This window comes from Aotus nancymaae, unplaced genomic scaffold, assembly GCF_030222135.1.
Source record: "Aotus nancymaae isolate 86718 unplaced genomic scaffold, 86718_ANA_hifiasm-v0.15.2.pri h1tg000010l, whole genome shotgun sequence".
NCBI lineage: Eukaryota > Metazoa > Chordata > Mammalia > Primates > Aotidae > Aotus > Aotus nancymaae.
In genome coordinates this window covers 34016611-34037732 of record NW_026988421.1, presented here as the reverse complement: position 1 = coordinate 34037732, position 21122 = coordinate 34016611, and the positions used below count along the sequence as shown (strand labels likewise).

The 21122-nt window shown below is 49.0% G+C and overlaps 1 protein-coding gene across 1 annotated transcript in view; it reads right to left on the bottom strand.

Annotated features, from left to right (window-relative positions):
- Window positions 1-20075, bottom strand: part of TLL2 (tolloid like 2) — a 146011-nt gene extending 125936 nt beyond the window's left edge. The window contains exon 1 of the mRNA XM_012439602.2: window positions 19904-20075. Within this exon, the coding sequence (XP_012295025.2) occupies window positions 19904-20075 (172 nt within the window). The remainder of the gene's footprint in view (window positions 1-19903) is intronic.
- Between the last annotated feature and the right edge of the window lie 1047 nt (window positions 20076-21122).

Below are 21122 nucleotides of genomic sequence, written 5' to 3'. Positions count from 1 at the left end.
CTCAATTCTAACCCTTAACTACCATGGGCCTTTGGCTCCCTTAGTAAGAAGCATGGAGAGGAGGAATGACTAATTCACAGCCTTGGAAGGGTAGAATCAGGAAAGCCTCACAAAGGGGATGACCCTTGAGTGGGAGGATGATGAGTGAGCTGCAGTTTGGCAGGTGGATAACAAGAGGAAAGGGCATGCTGGCTAAAGGGGAAGCATGTGCAAAGCCCCTGGGATGAGAAAGAGCAAGCCACTGTCAGGACAGGAGCAGGAGGGGTTCAGTGAGGGTCAGCCAGCTGGAGTGGGTCAGCTGCAGACAGTGAGGGTAAGGCAGGATAGGAGGCCAGAGAATCTGAGAGGCTGAGCAGGGGCAAAAAGGAAGACTGAGAATCAGGGAATGGAATCCTGGGGCTGTTAGAGCACCCAGGGTGGCGTGGGTAACCAGGAGTCCCTCATTCTGGTATGCCACCCCTTCCATGCACATATCCTCCTCTCCTGCAACACCCCCCATGCCTGAAACTCCAGCATCCAGCAAAGGGCCTGGCACTGACCTTCAGAACATTCTCATCCCTGAATCAGTGAGTGAACAAATGCCCCCTGGCAGAAGTCCTAGAGGAAGGCAGGAAGGCCACCAGCCCAATCTTACAGGGAAAAGCGAGGCTTAGGAAAGTTAACGACTAGCCCAAGTCGACAATCTGTAAGAAGGGGACAGGGCTTGAACTCAGACCTTTTGGCTCCAAATTCCAGGCTCAGAGCTCGGTTCACTGCCCTGCACAGGATGCAGGTCCCAGCATTGGAATTCAAGGAAGTGCTCTGCCAACAGAATAGCCACTAGCCTAGCCAGCTGCGGACAGCCTGGGCAGCTGCTTTCAACAGACAGTGTGCAGGTGGGGTTGAGCCTGGAGGAGTCTTCACACTTCTCCACACTGGAGATTCCAAGAGTCTGGTGGGGGAGATTCCAAGAGTCTGGTGGTGAATGGCCCCTGAGCTGGGGTCTGAATGGCCCCTGAGCTGAGGTCTGCAGAGCTGGGGAGACTTTGAGCCAGGCAGCAGCCAGCCAGTCAGAGGGAGACTCCTTCCACTCCGCCGCCACCTTCTATCACCAACTGCACTATCCCCAAGACTCTGTTCTCTGGCACCCAGAGAATGGCATGCTCAGGGCAGCCCCCGACCTTCCTGGTCCATCCTGGCCAATGCCCTGCCCTGCCCCAGGGCTTGCTCCAAACCAAGGAGGACTTGGGTTTTATCCGAGGAGAGTGACTTGCAGGAGGTACCCACCTTACCTCATCTCACAACGAGGACAATTCCTGATTTTCATTTCTACACTTAGACCTCGGGGCTATATTAAGGCATGGTTTATTGTTCAGGCAGCTTCCTCCCTGTGGACCTAATCACAAATACTCTGCAGTGGCTCTGTATCTTGGGACATGAAGCATGGTCTACACAGGGCAAGAGAGACATGGTCTGCACCTTCACTGTCTTACTGAAAGTTGTGTTTCCCTTTAAGGCATTTTCTTCACTCATACAATGAGACACAGGTGACTCGGATGGACATTGCAGTTTGGAAACCGATGGGAGTCCATGGTCCCTGACCTAACATTTGATTTCACCACAATTTCTTTTAGAGAAACATAGGGTATCTGCCTGGGGCTTGCTGTTTGTCCACTCCAATAACAAGCCACTCAGGAAGCGGGCAAGACTTCGTAGATGTTCCGTAAGATAGTCACCTAGAGATAAGCCCAGGTTATTGGAGGAACTAAATATGTAGAATTCAAACCATTGGAATTCCTCTCAGGAAACAGGCTGAGGTGGCGCAGAGGGGCCAGAGGCGGGGAGCATTACAGGGAAATCCTACCCACAGATGCATTTAGTTCATTGCAAGTTTCCAGCGGAGGGATTTAACAGGTTTAAAGCAGTTTTCTGTGAATCTTTGTCAAGGGAGTGTATGTACAAACAAACAGGGAGGGTTTTTTTAGTAAAAAGTTAATCGGCTTAAAGTGTGCAACTAAATAAGCAAAGCTTACATTAAAGTGACCCACAGAGAAAGGACCCCTAGAAAGAAAGTTCTAGGAAATACAATATGGCCTCTATGTTCTTTTGTCGTTCTACACTATAAATATTCATGGGACAGTGTTAATGGGGTCCACAGCTCTATGCAACCACAATAGTTTTTTTGTTTATTCTCAGGACCATGAACTTTGAAACCATGACCCTAAATTTCAGGACTCTGCATTCAGGCGCGTTTGCAGAGCAGGAGGGGAGAGGTTCGGGCTCTCGGAGGAGAGGAAACAGGCGAGATGTGAATCATGCCTCCTGGATCCTTTGGTTGAGATTAAAGGGTAGGGTCTGTTTAGTATGAGAAGCCTCCTGTCTCCAGGGTCCCCAGCTGCTCCTGCCTGGGGAGATGGCCTTCTCCAGGAATAGATGGCTCCGTTGCTCAAGCATATGGCAGAGAGGAGTGGAGAGTTGTACGTGTTTTAATGGGATCAAACAGATTTGGTGCAAGTTTTACACTGAAGCCTTGGAAAACTTTAAATAGAAGAATTTCTAAGACAGAGAATTTGAAAGTCATGTAAGCGATGTTCTTGTTTTCCATGTGAGGAAATTGGGCTCCAACAAGGTCAAATGACTTGCTTAAAATATTGCATCTAGAAGCCATGTCTGAGACTCTCAACCATGAGCTTTCCCTACACCAGAAATGGCAAATAAGACACAAGCATGTGCCCCCCTTACCCACTCCTGCCCAGGACAGATATTCCTAATTGATCACAGCTCTCCTGTCCACTGAGCCTGGACACAGCCTCTGAATCCATCTCAACACAGCGCTACAGAGGGCCAACAGAAATGGACAGAAATGGAGCATGAGTTGAAACTTATTTGCCACCCATGTCCTACAGCATGCTAGCAACATTCACAATCCATAAGAGCTTTCCATTTTCTAACTCTCCATGTTATAAGTCAGTCAGGACCTAGGAGAGCGCCCTACACAGCAAGGTCCTCTACAGAAGCTCTGAAAGCTGACTGCTTCTCAAGCGAACACAGCCCTGCCCTCTGCTTTGGCTAGCATCATCCTGCTTAACAGATGAGCCAAGAGGGTCTGGCCGGTGCCTGAACTGGTGACCACCTTGCTTAAAGCAGATACAGTCTCCTGCCTCACCTCCTCATCTATATCACAATATGGTTGCACCAATACACTTCAGAAATGTCACAGCTTGGCTTTCCCAGCAGGGCTCTCAGTTGACTCAACAAACACACCTGCTCAGCTAATTTCCAAAAAAAGAAAAATTAGCCACAAGATTTGTTTGGGCAGGCAGGCCATAGCTGTAAGGCTGTTTAAATGTTACAGCTCCAAATGGGTTTCATCTCACATGCCACCCCACTCAATAGGTGGTGTTTCTTTGAGCAGTGTAAGTTGACTTCTTGGACCCATAGAAAAGAGAGCCATGATTAATTAGTAATATTGCCATTGGCAGGGGGTGTGGAGTTGGGGGGGGGGGGTCGCATGTGCCACACATTTGCCATTCACAAATTACATTGTAAGGATACTAAAAATGGCCAGGCGCAGTGGCTCATGCCTGTAATTCCAGCACTTTGGGAGGCTGAGGCGGTTGGATCACTTGAGTTCAGGAATTCAAGACTAGCCTGGCCAACATAGTGAAATCCTGTCTCTACAAAACAAAACAAAACAAAACAAAAAAAATTGGCCCAGTATTGTGGTGCACGCCTATAACCCCAGCTACTCTGGAGGCTGAGGCAGGAGAATTGCTTGAACCTGGGAGGCAGAGGTTGCAGTGCACCAAGACTGCACTCCAGTCTGGGCAACAGAGTGAGACTCTGTCTCAAAAAACAAAAACAAAACAACAACAACAAATACAGATATTAAAAATATTTCAGTTCAGGTATTAGCTGGGGCAAGGCCTGAACTATAATTAATGTTATTCTTTGTACACTTATTCTTCACCCTCTCTGCTCTGCTCTGTATCCAGGAAGCCTCCTTCTGTGGACTGCATCCTCCAGTTTCCCCTCGGGTTTCCTCCAGCTTCTGGTTGCTTTCAACCAGAAAGAGACCCTAGCAGACCCTAGGGAAGAAGAGAGAGGGTGTGCATTTCTGCCCTGCTAAATGCTACAGGTCTAGCTGTAGACACATCCCTCAGCAGCTTCCCTCTTACCCAGTTCCAGTTCCAGTAGCACTTCTCCCTCCCTGCCCCTCACCACAGGAATAGAGGGCTCATCTCTGGGTGTCTCACCTCTCCTGTTTGTTTCCTTAACCCTGCATCTCTAATTAGCCTCTTCGTGAAGGTCTCTTCATCTGAAACACCCGGGATAAATTCTGTTTCCTGCTGGGACTCTGACTTATATAGCTTTTCTAAGAAAATCGTTCCATTATTTCCATAGCCAAATAGGAAGATGGGAGTCTGGCTGATAATGGGGATGACTACTGTGGCCTATGCCGACAGCTTTCACTGCTGAATTCCAGGAGAATACGACTTACTGCTATCTCATGCCTGCTGCGTCCCCACAGCATGGGCTCACACGGGCTCCATTAGGTAATGGAGAGAGGATGCAGTTTAGGTCCTAATAACCCAAAGCTTCTTGGGCTCTAATTTTACATCCTATGTGCTTGATTTGAGGACCAGGCACATATCATAATCCCTATATCTTCACTCTGAAATGATCTTTTGTAGCGCCATAAATTGCAAGTGTAATTATGCAGGACTCATTCTGAAGATAATGGCTATGGGAGACCCTAAGTCGCAGAGAGTGGAAAGATACACTAGGTGGAGAGGGAAGGAGACCCGGGCTGTGCCTCTGGCCATGCCAAGAGCTATTCAGATGGCCTTGGACAAGTTACTGCCCCTCCCAGACCTCCAGGGTTGTCATAGGAAACACTAAAATCTTAGAATAAATAATCCTTAAGGTTCCTTCCAGTTTTAACGTTTCAGAATATTTTACTTGGTGTAGCTGGCTAACTTTCAGTCATGGTAGTGGGCCTGTGGCCATTTTGACTACATCTTCTTCGTAAAGGTCCAGCCAGTTTAGCTTATTGTGGCAGAGATTGCTCACTGTGCACCAACACCTCTCTCTCTTCTTCCATTTTAAGAGAACCTCTGATTTTTAACTTCAGGCCCTCCAAAATGAAGCTTTTTCAGACTCCCAAATAGCTGTCTGTGGCCATGTAACTAAGTTCTGTCCAAGGAGATGATGCAGAATTGACAGACGGCAGCTCCCAAGAAGCTGGTTCTCATACATTCTTTGTCCCTTCTTCTTTTCCACCCCTCCCACATCCAAACCATGGCTGTGACGGTTTGAGCTCTGCCTACCATCTTGACCATGAGGACAAAGACCTCAACTGAGGGAAAGTGGGGTGGCAGACTGGAAGGAGCTTGGATCTCAGATCTTGAAGGACTTCCTGAAGCAGAACTGCCATATCAGCCCTGAATGGAGACCTCCAGATTTTGAAGTGAGAAAAAAATAGACTTCTAGCGTGTTTAAGCCAATGTCCCATATATCAATATATTGCCTCTTGGATCCAAATCTATCCTGCTTTGTCTTGCTTGTGGCACTGGAGCTGGACTCTGTAAACATTGTTCCTTCACTAGTTGACACAATGTTAGGCTTTATCAGTAGAAGACACTGGAAGGATACTGCACATAGAAGAGGGGATCGCTTTTCCTGGTTCCAGTGGTCTCACCTTGCACCTATGGGAGGGGCTGCCAGCAGTGTTCAGGAAAACTGTTGGCATCAACCCTTCAGAGTTTTGCCAGTTTCCACTGGGTAATTCCTTGCTGGTCAGTATCTCAGCGAACTCCCCCATTCCAGCAGGCCACAGCCACACTCTCTCTCAGGAAGTTAGAATTTCAGCCCGGGACAAGTAGAGGTGGGGGTAGCTTCCTCCTTCCCTAGTAGTTGCTCCTTGCATCTGCTATTTTTGTCTTCTTTAGTGTTCTCTTTACCTCTTTTGATAGTCAATCCCCTTTTCCTAGTTGATAATTATATTAAATTTTCTAATTACTGTTCAAATTACTGGTGTGGTTTCAGTCTCCAAACTGGACCCTGATGGACATAGCCAATTAACTTGGGTCTGTTACTAGCAATTTAACTTAACCTGAACTGATACAACCACACAAACATCCCTATAGGAAGGTCAATGATATGGTGCAGAATAAGCCTGCTGCTTTTTTTTTTTTTTTTTTTTTGAGATGGAGTTTCGCTCTTGTTACCCAGGCTGGAGTGCAATGGCGCGATCTCGGCTCACCGCAACCTCCGCCTCCTGGGTTCAGGCAATTCTCCTGCCTCAGCCTCCTGAGTAGCTGGGATTACAGGCACGCGCCACCATGCCCAGCTAATTTTTTGTATTTTTAGTAGAGACGGGGTTTCACCATGTAGACCAGGATGGTCTTGATCTCTTGACCTCGTGATCCACCCGCCTCAGCCTCCCAAAGTGCTGGGATTACAGGCTTGAGCCACTGCGCCCGGCCAAGCCTGCTGCTTTTTAAAAACCCTCTCTCCAAAATTTTTTTGTAGCAAACATGACAGAAAAAAAATCAAAGTCCTTAATTTAGTAGGAACAGGTTCCCACTAAATGTTTTTATTTTAAACTATCTAATTAGAAAAATGAGCATGAACAGAGGAAAAGCTGCATGAATAGGAATTGCAATTAGCAGAAGAAATACAAATGGTCAAAACATATTTTAAAAGGTTTAAAATTATTGAAAAAGAAATTCAAATTACAATATAAGTGCAAGTTGAAGAAATAGAAAAATGCTTTTTTCCAACCAGCAAAGGTTTTCTAAAACTAGAATATAAACTATTAATCCTAATGGGAGTGTAAAGGAGTAAAAAACTTTTAGCTGCACAGGATGGCTCACGCCTGTAATCCCAGCACTTTGAGACCACCCTGGCCAACATGACAAAACCCCATCTCTACAAAAAAAAAAAAAAAAAATTCCAGGTTCTTGGGAGGCTGAGGTGGGAGGATCACTTGAGCCCTGGAGTTCGAGGCTGCAGTGAGCTGTGATTGCACCACTGCACTTTAACCTGGGTGACAGAGTGAGACCCTGTCTCAAAACAAAAACAAAAACAAAACTTTTGAAGGGTTGTTTGAAAAGGAGAATCAGAAGGCCTAAACGCATTGGTACTTTTAACCCAGCAATTCTACTTCTAGAAATGTATTCTAAAGAGATAATTCAAGATGTATATAAACACCTAGCTATAAAGATGACTCCAGCATCATTGTTTATAAAAGCAAAACAAAAAGATTGAGGCCAGATGCAGTGACTAATGTCTGTAATCCCAGCAGATTGGGAGCCCGAGGTGGGCAGAATCACCTGAGGTCAGGAGTTTGGGACAAGCCTGGACAACATGGCGAAACCTTGCCTCTATGAAACATACAAAAATTACATGGTGCATGTGCCTATAGTCCCAGCTACTCAGGAGGTTGAAGTGGGAGGATCACCTGAGCCCAGGAGTTGGAGGGTGCAGTGAGTAGTGATTGTGCCATTGTACTCCAGCCTAGGTGACAAAGCAAGAGGAAGGAAGGAAGGGAGGAAGAGAGGAAGAGAGGGAGGAAGGAGAGAGACTGAGAAAAAAATCTGTATGTTCAACAACAGGAGATTGCTTAAATAAATTATGGTGCATCTACACAACAGTGTATAAAACAACTTAAATTGGTTTTGTACAAGTATGTTTATTACATAAGCATCTTTTTTGTCTTAGAAAAAGCCTCATGGTACTAAGTGAAATTGAAATAGAAGCAGGTTCAAGGCAATGTGTACAGCATTTTCAGAATAAAAATGTTATAATCATGCCTAGAAAAAGTGTGGGAATATCATATAACAGAATGTTCACAACAATTACTTCTAGGCAATGGGATTACTGGACATTTTTACTTCTACTTGCTGTATACATTTTCTAAATGTTTTCCAGTGGATGGGAATGAGCTGTGTAGTTAAGGAAAACATTTCATGTTAAAATATTATCTCCCTTTCCAACACCTCAAGGATGCCCCCGTGCCTGCTTGAGTATGTTTGAATCATACATGTTTCAGCCATGACCAGGGCCACATCTCATTCAGGACCCCTCCCACCCACAGAGCCACTATCTCTTCCCACCTTCCCTCCCTTCCCATTCCCAAGGCCATAGGCTGCATCCTTGAGCTCCAGGCTTAGAACTCCGGGAGGTTCCCCTGCTTCCTGCTTCTACAGATCCTAAGCATCACAGGTCTTCACTGTAACAGTTCTCTGCTGAGAAACCATCAATAGCTCCCATTTTCCTAGGGATATGTTTCAAATGTCTCAGCTTGACTTCCACTGTTCCAAGCTTATTTCAATCCTGTCATTACCATTCTGCAAAGTAAACCAGGGTAAACCCCCAACTCCAGACACATCACAAACATTCCTTACCTTTGCTGACACTGTTCATTCTACCTGAAATGCCTTCTCTCACATCCCAGCTTCTGCAAATTCAAGGCGCTCTTCCAGGCCCACCTTAGAGCTTACCAACCCCCTCACCAGGAAGTCTTCCTTGAGTTGCTTGCTACCCTTTCTGAATCCCTCTGGTACCTCATTGACTTAGTTTTCCATTTGACAAATACCAGTTGAGCACCTACCACATGCCGGCACTATGCTGGTGACTGGGAAACGAAATCAATCTTGTTTCTGCTCCTTGAAGCTCATTGTCTAATGCAGAGACCATCATTGAACAATAATACTAACATCAGTAATAGACACAGTTATAGATTGTAAAGAGTGCTTTTCAGAAAAACAAAGGTGATGAGAAACCTGAGAGGGGACCTGACTGAGACTGGGGGCTGGGAAATGACATGTAAGCTGAGTCCTGGAGGATGAGTCAGAGTTGACCACATATAGAGGCCAGAGACATTTCCAGCAGGAGGAAGAACCCAGTGAGCTGGAGCCTGGCAAGTAAGGGGAGGGAGGCTGAGTCAGAGGGACAGGCAGTAACCACAGCACCCCAGGCCCGCTGATTGCTCTTATCCCTAGTGCAATGGGGTGATATTAAAGGATCCTAAGCAGGTCTAGATCTTGCAAACATGATCACACATGAGTTTGAGAAATATTACTCTGCAACGCGGAAAACAGATTTGGGGGGGCAAGAGCAGCATCAAGGAGATCAGTGGAGCCACTACTGCGGCAGCCCAAGTGCGAGCTTGGACCAGCGGCAACGAGGATGGAGAGAAGCGGATGGGCTCCATTTGGAATTAGAATTGACAGCACTTGGGTTGGGCTGGGTGAGAAGAGGAGGGAAGTCAGGTGTCAGGTAGCAACTGAGTTTCTAGTTTAAGCACCTGGACGGACTCTGCTATCAGTGTAGTATCTGCACCCATGCAGCCCAGGACTTAGCGAGCCAAGGAGGAAAGGACAGGAAACCATCACTGACTCCCCAGGGAGAAGTGACGCTGAGCCATGAAAAAGAGTTAAGAAGGAAGGTAGCTTGAGGCCGTTCCTGTGGGAAGCCAGCTCACAGGACTCACATCGACTCCAGGCCAGTAACCCGGGTAGGAGGCAGGGAAAGAGGCTGCGTGCAAATTGCAGGATGAGGCAGAAGATAAGTGGCCCAGCTGGCAGAGCAGGCAAAGACTCAGGGCTGAACATCTCATTCAAGTGCTCATGCAGGCGAGCTTGAGAATATTTATTGGTAATTGGCAGAAGTGGTTAGAGGTGGCGTGATCACAGATAGGTCTGTAACCAATCAGCAGGAAAGCTCTGTTCCTGTTGCTATGTTTGCATCCAGGCAGAACCGTATTATGAGCAGGCTGAGAGGGTACCATGAGAAACCTGCTTCTACACATTTAGTTTATCTGCCATCCTCTCCCTGCTTCATGGGTGAGAGCAAGTGAGCTGTGGAGCAATAAATTATCACTTGACACATGCTATGTATCCCAGAAGAACTCTCTGCAGCCCTGAGAGGGAGAGATTAGCATTTACAGGCCAGTGAGATTGTTACTTATAGGGAAATTCTAAAATAGAGAACAACACTATGAGTAATAATAATAATAGCAAGGAGAAGAGCCAACAATTAATGACTGCTTGCTAAACACTTCGTATTCACCGCCTCATTTAATCCTCAAACAAGCTTATATAATGGGTTTCAATATCATTATTTTCCAAATGAGGAAACTGACGCTCAGAGAGGTTAAGAGACTTGGTCAAAACTACACAGGAAATAAGGAAGAGGGAGCAGATGCAGGTTTCAAGCCACGGGCTATGTGATGCCAAAAACAATCTCTTCAACAGGATGCCTCACTGCTTCTGCTCTTTATCAGCCAGAGCCTCCTTGGGAAAGACTGGCCATGGAAGTCTTCTCCCTCTGGGGGTAGGGAGAGTGGCTGGACCCATCACCCTCAACTAACCTGATACCCATGCACTGACCTTGGGCCTTCTGGAAGAGGGGTAAAGGAACAGAGACGGGGCAGGTATATTTTCACACCTTGCATTCATTTATTCTTCCCTATGCTTTAGGACAAAGAGTACTTGGAAAGCCAGAATTCTCTCGTCCTTGTCAGATTCCTAAACAAGGATAGAGAAAAAGATAGGGAGAAGGTAGTGGGCTTTGGTGCTCAAGGAACAAATAGACAAATGTGACCTTCAGACTGGGCAGCATGGAGAAGCTCGTTCACTGCGGGTGGAGGCAGTCGGGCAAAGCTGGAGACCCCAGGGTTGAAGAGGCCACATGGCCTAGAGGGGAAAAGAGGGATTAGAGGTCTCAATGTCCTGTGCAGGTCCCAGCCCAGGCTCTCCTCTGTGCAAGCACCCAGACCATGACCTGTAATACCCCTGAGATCATGTGAGCCAAGGCCATCTCCCTCGAGTCCTCACACCATCTCCTAGAGTGTTTGAGGGGGACGGGATGGAAGGAAACGAGCTTTGTAAACCATGAGGTGTGGCCCAAAGCTATAAGACTAGGCTGTAGTGTGCGGGTTATCTATCATTGTTCTTCCTACTAAAAAATCATGATGAGAGTTGAGAAGACAAAGATTTGGGAACTGGTGAAGCTATAGCCTCTATTCAGACTGCATGACCCGGCCTTTGTCGGGGAGGGATGTGTACCTTGATCAAATGTGGCAGGGCTCAAATTCTGCTCAAACCCCAGCTCGTTGGAACCCAAACGCCACAGGAACACTGTTTTAGAAAGAGGAGGGGTTGGAAGAAGCCACCAGCTGAATGGAGGCTCAGGTCCAAAGCTACTGATACGTCTCCAAATAGCCAGGGGCTGGTTTCTTCGGTGGGACTCAGACATCTGGTTGGCTTGCAGGGCACCAAATGCCTTAGCCTAATGCCATCCTTAGTGAGGCATTGAGATTTACAGAAGATTTAAGTTTCTAGGTCAAAGTCTCCGGGTATAGCCAGGCATGGTGGCTCATGCCTGTAATTCCAGCACTTTGGGAGGCTGAGGTGGGCAGAACACTTGAGGCCAGGAGTTCAACACCAGGCTGGCCAATACGGCAAAACTCCATCTCCACTAAAAATACAAAAATTAGCCCAGCGTGGTGGCACATTCCTGTAATCCCAGCTACTCAAGAGGCTGAGGCACAAGAATCACTTGAACCCAGAAGGCAGAGGTTGCAGTGAGCTGGATTCCACCATTGCACACACACACACAAAGTCTCTGGGTATAGAGAAGCTATCAGAGTCGGCACCATTAGAAAACATAAATCCCTTAAAACATCACCTGGCTTTGTGTATTAGTCCGTTCTCACACTGCCATAAAGATACTACCTGAGACTGTCTAATTTATAAGCAAAAGAGGTTTAACTGACTCGCAGTTCTGCACAGCTGGAAAAGCCTCAGGAAACTTACAATCATGGTGGAAGGTGAAGGGGAAGCAGGCACATCTTACCTGGCAACAGGAGAGAGAGAGTGCACAGGGGAAACTGCCACTTTTAAACCATCAGGTCTCGCGAGAACTCTCTCACTATCACGAGAACAGCATGCGGGAAACCACCCCCATGATCCAATCACCTCCCACCAGGTCTCTCCCTTGACACGTGAGGATTACAATTCCAGATGAAATTTGGGCGGAGACGCAAAGCCAGACCATTTCACTTTGGTTGTTCAGATATTTAGTTTCCTGCCACTTGGAAATCTTGCTGAATTTCTGTGGGATGACAATAATTTAAAATATACTATTTACTGGATGCCTACCATGTTCAGACATGATTCTAAGTGCTTTCTCTATATTGATCACTAAATCGTCATAATAACCCTATGTGGGTAGATACTAATAACCACATTTCATAGATAAAGACAGAGTCGCAGCAAGCCTAAACAGGTTTGCCCACAGACGTGAAGTGGCAGAGCCAGAATTTGAACTCAGGAAATTTGCCTCTAGCACCTGCTCGCTTTGCCCCTAGGCTGTCTCAGAAGTATGGAAAGCAGTGCTGCTCATACAATTCAATTCATTCCACACACTTGTTGGTGCATAACAGGTTCTTCAGTGCCCACATAACTCTAGCACTGTATATTTCATATTTATTGAGCACTTTGTTTGCTAGGCACGGTAGCAAGTGCCTTCATATACAAGCCTGTTAATCAGAGTTTCTATTAACGGCATGATACACACACGGACACTGAGGCTTTAAAGGCCGAAGGATTTGGTCCACGTCTCACAGAAAGTGACAGAGCTGAGGCTCGGTGCATTAGTTCACGTCTGTAATCCTAGCACGATCCATGAGATGGGTGGGTCACCTGAAGCCAGGAGTTCAAGACCAGCCTGGCCAACATGGCAAAACCCTGTTTCTACAAAAATTAGCAGAGCATGGTGGCGGGCGCCTGTAATCCCAGCTACTCAGGATGCTGAGGCAGGACAATTAATCGAACCCAGGAGGTGGAGGTTGCAGTGAGCTGAGATCATGCCACTGCACTCCAACCTGGGTGACAGAGCGAGACTCTGTCTCAAAAAACGAAAGAAAAGAAAGTGACAGAGCTGAAAAGAAAAACCAAAGTCAGCCCATTCCAAAGCGTGGGTATAGAACCACAATATGTCAGCAAGGTCTTTGCTCTCCACGGTCTGGGGAGGGGCCAGGTGCTCAAACAACCATAATCCAGGCTGGGGAGTACCCTGTGAATGGCCGGAGAAGCAGTGGTCATCCGGACGGCAGAGCTGAGGTACTGCTGAATGAGAAGCCCTGCTGAATTGTCTACACTCAGCTTCCCTTTGGGAGCCTCTTCTGCTGAGCAGACTGAGTCCAGCTCTGGGTAGGAGGCTCCCCAAGGGCAGGGTTGAATCCACCCAGCACTTAGACCCTCAGCACCCATGCCAGGCCCACATGCCAGGTGCACAGCATATCTGGGGCTGTGTGGATGCCTCAGTGGCAGCATGCCTATCCCCATTCCTCTCCTCTCATTGTGTGGGACAGCAGAGGAAAGGACACTCCCAACACACACGCCACCCAGAGGGAAGGGTGTGCAGCGCTGATCACTCACTACTGGGTGGGAGAGAAAGGAGAAAACAGGTTCCACTGATGTAAGACTTAGGGACCTACCTTTGATTATGTCGTTGTGGACTTTTCTGTCTACCAAATGTGGGCTCTGTCCACAGAGGCATCAAAGGACCTGCAAGTTCAGGCAGAAGGTCTAGGCCTGAAGCTCAGTTTCCCCATTTACACAACAGCAGCCATCATAGCTGCTTGTCTGCTCTGGGGGCTGTGCCGAGGGTCAGTGGGTGGTGTTCTTGCTATCATTCAGCTACTGGAACAGCCCCCTCTAAGAACGGCCCGATGCGTCCTCCTTCCTGGTCACCCCTTTTCCAGACTCTGGCACCCCAGTGTGAGACCTGGCCACTGCTAGGGACTCTAGGCTCTGCTTGGCATTGGATGGCCACACACTCCACACCTGCTTGGCAGATCTGAATTCTCAGCTGGAGCAGCTCTGCTAGCCAGCCAACTGTTCCTCAGGGGCCAAGACCATGAGCTTCCTCCCACAGCTCTGCCCCGGCCCTGTCCTCATCTGCATTAACTTAAAAAAAAAATCTTTATTGCAATATAACTCATATGCCATAAAATTCACCCTTCACTTACTTTTGAGACTCTGTTTAACAATGATCAGGTCTAAAATTAAGAATCCCTTACCCTAACTATATTATAGGAAATAAATTATTCGTTTATTGCAAAAATTCAATTTCTCCTACAGCATTTCAACAAGAGTTCAAGAAGTGCTGCTAGCACCTGCTCTGTGCTCTGATAATGTATATATCATTATATACTTGCTTTGTGCCAGGTACTGCGCTCAGCACTTGACAAACATTATATTATTTAATCCTTACAGCAATCTTGAAAAGTGTATATTACTAGTTCTTTTTTTCCCTGAGGCTCAGGGAAGTTAAGTAACACACTAAAGGTCACACAGCCCTGCCTAGGTGGCAGATTTGGAATCTAGGTCTGGCAGGCTTCAGAGCCTGTGCTCTTAACTGGCTCACACCTTGCCTCATTGCACTGTGGAGTGTGAAATTGTGAAGAGAAGGTGGACTAGATTCTGCTCCTGTATCATCTAGAGAATCGGAAAAGACAAACATTTAACTCCAATATGGCCCTGAAATATTTTAATTACATCAAATCAGCACCTGCCCATCAGCAAGGACATCATAACAAGTTAGAATGAAAATAAAGATGTAAAGATATCAGCCACCCTCACCTAGGTGTGGCCCTAGATGGTGTGGGAGTCTGACGGGGACAGGTGGAGTACCAGGCAGATGGCAGCTCACATTCTGGTGATGGGCCATGCAGGGAGACAAGCTTCCAGGAGGCACCATGTGAGCTTCATCTCTGCTTAAAAACCAGGATGCCCACCCTGCCATGAAGGTTGGCAACTCCAGAGGAGCAGAGCTCAGGACTCTATGATCTCTCCAACGCCACTCTGAGCACTTTTAGTCTCTGGCACACTGGCCCTGGGCTGCTTCAGTTTCTAGGCTGATGGTTATGTGAGGGCTGCTGGCAAGAGCTGCCCCAGAGAGGGTCTGGGTGAGCCCCAAAAGAAAACCTGATTGGTAAGATGTCTTGGAGAGTATGGCAGAGTGAAGTGAGACACCAAATTCCAGGCAGAAGTAAGGTCTGGAAGTGCAGGTTTGCCCTCACTAATGGTTCCTGAGCCACAAGACATGAGGAACCACCAGCTGTATTTATCCTATCCTAGCATGGGACTCACAGCCGTGAAGAAGGCCCTGGTATTTACCAAGCCATCCACTGAAAAGTGAAGCTGGCTATCAGGCAATTCCCTTAGATTTAATAAACCCAAAAGGCTGTTCAGCATTTTCATATCATTTGAGCCTCATGTAGACAATTTTGAGTCACATGCTCTCAGCTCACCTCTGGGCAGTTCCACGCCTCTGCCACATGTCTCCCCACCTTTCTGCTTGAGAAGTTTTTCTGAATCTGTAGAGCCCTCTATTCCCAGATATTCAGGGAAGTGAATGACTGGGGGAATGTGACAAGTCATCTTTTCCAAAACTGGCTGCAACAACATCTCCCATCTCATGTGCTCTTTTAACAGTGTGATATTGACATGCCTCCCACTGGAGAGGTAGGTCTCTGCTCACCCACCTTGAATTTGGGAGGGCCTGTGGCCGTGATGGAGGCGACAATGTGTGACTCTGAGGCAAAGCTATTAAAGGTAACACAGCTTCCATTTGGTTCTCTTGGGATGCTTGCACTTAGAATGCAGCCGCCATGATTTGAGGAAGTCTAACTAGCCCACATGGAGAGGCCACAGGGAGAAGTCACCTAGGTGTTCTGGCCAACAGGTCCCAGGCAGCAGATAACCTCCATAGCCAGACATGTGAGTGAACAAGCCTTCAGATGACTTCAGACCCCACTTGCTGAGTCACCCAGCCTGTAAGTCTTCCTTGTTGAGGCTCAGCCATCATGAAACAAAGACAAGCCTCCCCGCTATGTCCTTTCCAAACTCCTAATCAACAGAATCATGAACATAATGAAACAGAGGTTGTTCTATGCCACTGGTCTGGAGAGCTTTCTTATAGGGGAATAGAAACTAGACCAGGGAGCAGACAACGAAGGGCTGCAGCCTTTGGATAAATGCTGCAGCCTCCTATTCTCTGGCAGGTAACTTGAGAGGCATTCTGTAAGCTCTTCTAAGGAGCTCCCAGTGGGGTCAGGGGCCCATTGCCTAAGGCAGCTACCTTGATTCCACTCCCTTCATTGGATCTCCTCCCTCCCTGTCTCATTCCTCCTGCTCCCTCAGCCCTGCTTCCTGGGATCACCTTCCACACAAACTATCTACACCCAAGTCTTTGTCTAGGGCTCTTCTTTACGAAGAATCCAACTAAAACTGACCTTTTGTCTACCTGCAGGGCAAGCATTTTTGCTCCCACTCCTATTTTGTAGCTGAGGAGACTGAGACATGGACAGGTAAAATGACTTGCTCAAGGTCACATGGTGAGTAAGCGGGGGCAGGGTCAAGATAAGAATTTAGGCCCTCTTGCTTGAAATCACCTTAAACATTGTGGATGAGGACAGGCAGGCATGTAGACAGGAGCAGTCCTCCTAAGCTCTTCTCTCAGAGGCATGGTGGCTGGAAGGATGCCTTGTGATTTACTGCCAGTTGAACCCTTAGCTGTACTGACAGTATCAGAAGAAAAATAGCAGAGCTATGGACTACCAGACAGAGAACATGCCCCAGAAGCCCCATCCCCCTCACCAGCCCCAGGCCAGGAGGGCTTCATAGACTAACACGCAGTCCCCGGTCATTTGATTTAAAAGTCACCCCTTTTTACAGCATCAAATAGATTGTCTATTAGAAAATCTAAATTTTCCAGCTTAAAACCTACTTTAAGGTCAGCATGAAGATGTTCTTTCCATCAGTTTCTAGAAAATCCGTTTATAAAGTATCTATATCTCAAGCCCTGTTCTAAGTACTTTAATCTATCAGGAATCATCCCCATTTACAAATGAGGAAACTAAGCCGGGCGTGGTGGCTCACGCCTGTAATCCAAGCACTTTGGAGGCCAAGGCGGGCGGATCACCTGAGGTTGGGAGTTCAAGACAAATGAGGAAACTAATGTCCAGAGAAATCAAGTGATTTGCCCAAAGACACACAGCTTGTAGATGGCAGAGTAAACGGTAAAAACGGTATTAAAAAATTGCAAAAGTAGTGAAATGGTAAAATTACCAGTTTGTTCATCTTCTGAGAGGCTGGGCTAGAACCAACGATCATAGACTCATAGAACACTGGATAGGAAGAAACCTAGGGGGTTTCTTCTATGATCGTTACACTGAAGTGCCTGCAAGGTATAAAGCAGGCCCATGGCAAGATGGTTGATGTAGACCAAGAGCACAAGCTCTCTGGACATGTTGCTTTGCAATTCTAACAAGGCAGCCATTTTCATTCTGCAGGTAAGGAACTGGGGCCCAAAGAGGAGGGGAATCCGTCCAGGTAACACAGCTCCTGAGAAACCAGGAATAGATGCAAGACCCTCCCCTCTGCATTCTGAGTCCACAGTATGGAGACCTGCACCAAGAAGGGAGAGTGGGAGGTATTTTAGTTTTGCAGCCCTGAGGCAGGTCCTAAAGGGAAAACTTCTGCCTGGAAGAGTCAGGGCTTTAGGATTTTACTGAGATAGAATGGGAGGCTGCCCCTAGATGGTTTGCGTTAAATATGCAACCAAGAAGTGCAGTGTCTCCTAGCCAAGAGGCAAGTCCTTTCTCTGAGACTTCAGTACACTGGTGAACTGCTTGCTGGCCTTCCAGACAGCTGTTCTCTAGGTCAGGCAATTTCCAATTAGATAGGGTGACTGAGATGTTACCTTTTCCTCAGGTTGTTCTTATCATCGCCCCCTTCTGGCCAGTCTTAGCATCAGGGTAGCCCAGGGAGAGGTCAATGGGCTGGGAGAATTCAAGGAGGTTGAGGAGGATGCCTGCAGCTGGCTGAAGCCACATTGGCCAGATCCTCCGCCTTCTGGCCCTGCCTGTGCATCCCATACTGTCTGTGAAGAATCACAGAATATGCATGCCCCTGGTTATCTTGCATTTTCTCTAAAATTACTGAGGAAGATGAGGCTGTAACAGGCAAGCCTGCCTCAGGGTTATCCTCTACGGCTGAGACCGTGAGCTGGATGTCTCTTGTACATCTGGATTCACAGTGCCCAGACCAGCACCCAACATACTAAGAGGTGCAGCATATATTCCTGAGCAAATCAATCCCTTCCTCACTCCAGGCCTCAGCTGCCCGCACTGCCTCCCAGAGGTCCCAGCTCACACCCAGCAGTATCTAGGATCTGATGAGGGCAGGAGGTGGTCCAGCCACTCCCTTTATCCCATACCTATTTTCCCAGCTTCAGGGGCCCTCTTTTCAGGGCCAGGCTGCCATTCCACAAGTGCTCTGGAGTCTCTTCTCTTTGGCCTTGAATTAGGTCCCATGAGGAACTCATAGTACCTGAGCCAGGCATGCTACCTGCTGAGGTTTTCTCCATTTGCCCAGTAACCAACTCTTCTGCCCACCTTCCTAACTCAGAAGAGTTATTATGTACCCACGAGGTACAGCAATAGGTAGATATTCTGCAGGAAACTTCCCTCACTAAGACCAGACCCCTCAAGACTAGTTTGATCTTCAACCTTCACAAGATTCTCAAGTCTCACAAACCCCTCCTGCCTCCCAGTATCCTGGTCTTCTCCAGACTTTACCCAGTCCTGACCCTCGCAACCCCCAGCCTAGACCCGAGCCACTGCAGTGACAGTAACAATAAAAATGACAACAATGCCATCATTTCATTTGCAGAGGATGTTCCCATAAATCACCTGAGCCTCCTATAATTACTGCCACCAATTTAGAGACGAGGAACCTGAAACTGATAGAGGTTTTCAGGGTATGAAGGGGCGGCCACTGGCCCATAGGCCCCGCAGAGACCTGACCGGCCACAGCCCCGGGAAGGAGCACCTGCTCAGCCGAGGGTGGAGGTCGCGCTCTTCCCTCCCAATTCCTTTCTGCCCACTGCCAAGTGAAACAGAGCCGCACAAAGCCAGAGATAAACACCACCATTGGCCAGGAGCGTAAGTGCGAGCCTCTGAGCCCAGTATCTCCCGGGGAGCGTGAGCACCCTTCTGTCCTTGCTGGAACTGCCCCACACTCATCAGCTTGCTGGAACATGAGCTTCGGCCCTTCGGAGGCTAACGCCTCAACGACTCCAGCTCGGAAGCCGCTCCCCTCGGGACTCAAGAGCCGACCGGTGGCCCCGGGGAAGCGGGAGCTGCAGCGCCGGGGCAGCGGTTGCGCCCGAAAGGCCGGTACGTTCCGGGGCGCCGTTTCCGGGCGGGATTAGAGCACCTGCCGGCTTCCATCTCCGCCCGCCCAGGGCGACCCTCAGGGCCGGACGACGCCGAGGGGCTACAGGGAAGTTTCCGGCTATTCGAGTCTTGCTCATTCTCCCTCGGCGACCCCTTTCCTTTTGCCCACTGTGACGCTTTTCTTTTTAAAATCTCCCAAGCGTAACCACAGATCTTGGGAAACTTTGCGCGAAACTTAGGAATGCTGTGAAATCAGAGCCAGCAACTCCATCTGAGCCTGGGAGCGCCGCGCCCAGCCCGGCACTTCTGCTCCGACCTAGAGTGTCCGGCGGTGGCCAGTGCTGACCACCCGCTGTCAGGCGACCCTGGCACCCGCCCAGGCCCCCGGGCGCCCTCTCGGCCTCGGGCACCCGCCCTGATTCGCTTTGGGAACGTGCCGGCTGTTGCCCCCCTGGTGCGCGCCGCAAACCTGGGACTGGGACGTCCCAGCCTCGGAGTGATTTTTAAGCAATTCCTCAGAGGCATTGTCTTCCCGGGGAGCCGGGGAATCTCAGGGGAGGGGAGAGGAGACCCGCCCCACAGACGGCAGCTCAGGCTTGCCCACCACCTCATTTGCATTTCAAAGGCAAACTTCTGCGGGACTTCCCCGGCGGTGGCGGCGCCTACCTGCTTTGCAAGGGTCGTGGTAATGCTCCAGCTGCTGCTCGGTGCCCTCCTCGTCGTCCAGCGCCGAGTAGTCCACGACGGCGTCCGAGCGCTCTCCGAGCCCCCCGGCGCCGCGAGACAGCGGCAGCAGCAGCAGTGACACCAGGGCCCCAAGTGCAGTCACCCGGGGCATGGTGGCGCGGGGCCGGCGGGGGCAGAGGGAGTTGCGTGCACGAAAGCTCAGCTTGGCCGAAGGACGGTGCACTGGGTCGGTCGGTTGCGGCCGGGACTCGGTGGTTACACTGGGCTGCCGGGCATGGCTCCGGCGCGTAGCAAGAGGAGCGCGGCGCCCCCTGTCTTCGTCAGGGCAACCGGGAAGCCGCCTCTCGGAGCTACTAGCCCGGCGGCCGAGGCTGCGGCGGCTGCGACTGTGGCGGTGGCGGCGGTGGTTGGAGCAGTGGCCGCTCCGCCCCTCTCCACCAGGGCTGGACCACACAGCCCTCGCCAGGGGCCCTGGGCAGCCAATCACTCGGGCGCCCGAGGCGAGGCCCCTCCTCTTCCCGGCACCTCCGCAACTTCGGAGGAAGGGGAGCGAGGTGAAGATGCTGAAGCCAAGGGCCGGGGGCCAGCTCTGCGCCCACCCAGCCGAAGGCGCCTGCCCGGGGCGCCACCTCGGCCTCTGGCTCCCGAGAACGCTGCTCCTGAAGATCGAAGCTGGGATTCCCGCCTCGTTTTATTTCCCTAACTCACTTTACAACTCCCCGATGCACACGTGGCTGGAGGCTGCAACAGTGGTTAGAGCTCGGAGCGCTGGACCGAGAGCCCTGTGTGCGCGGTTCGTGTCACTACCAGCTGGCTGTGTGCATTCGGGCAGCTGCTTCTCTGCAGGGATGAGTGAATGTCCCTTTCAGCGCAGAAAAAAAAAAAAAATCGAGGATTTCGATTCTCACAGCTCTCTCCACATCCCCTAGTCGAGCCATGAAGGGCGCTTGCTGCGGCACCCACCTAACCTAACCTAGTGGCTGCAATAGGTAAAGAAGAAAAGATTTAAACCCACAGATTTCCCCTCTTGGTGACTCTATCTTTCAGTAAAAGTCTAAGATGCTTCAAACAGTCAAAAAGACACAAATGAACAGCTGTACGTGCTCTTTGTGTTAAATTACAGACATGTTTTTATTAAATAAGCCACTCACTGTTAACTTGATGGAATAAAAATGATCAATTTCTGAAGTCTGGTTAT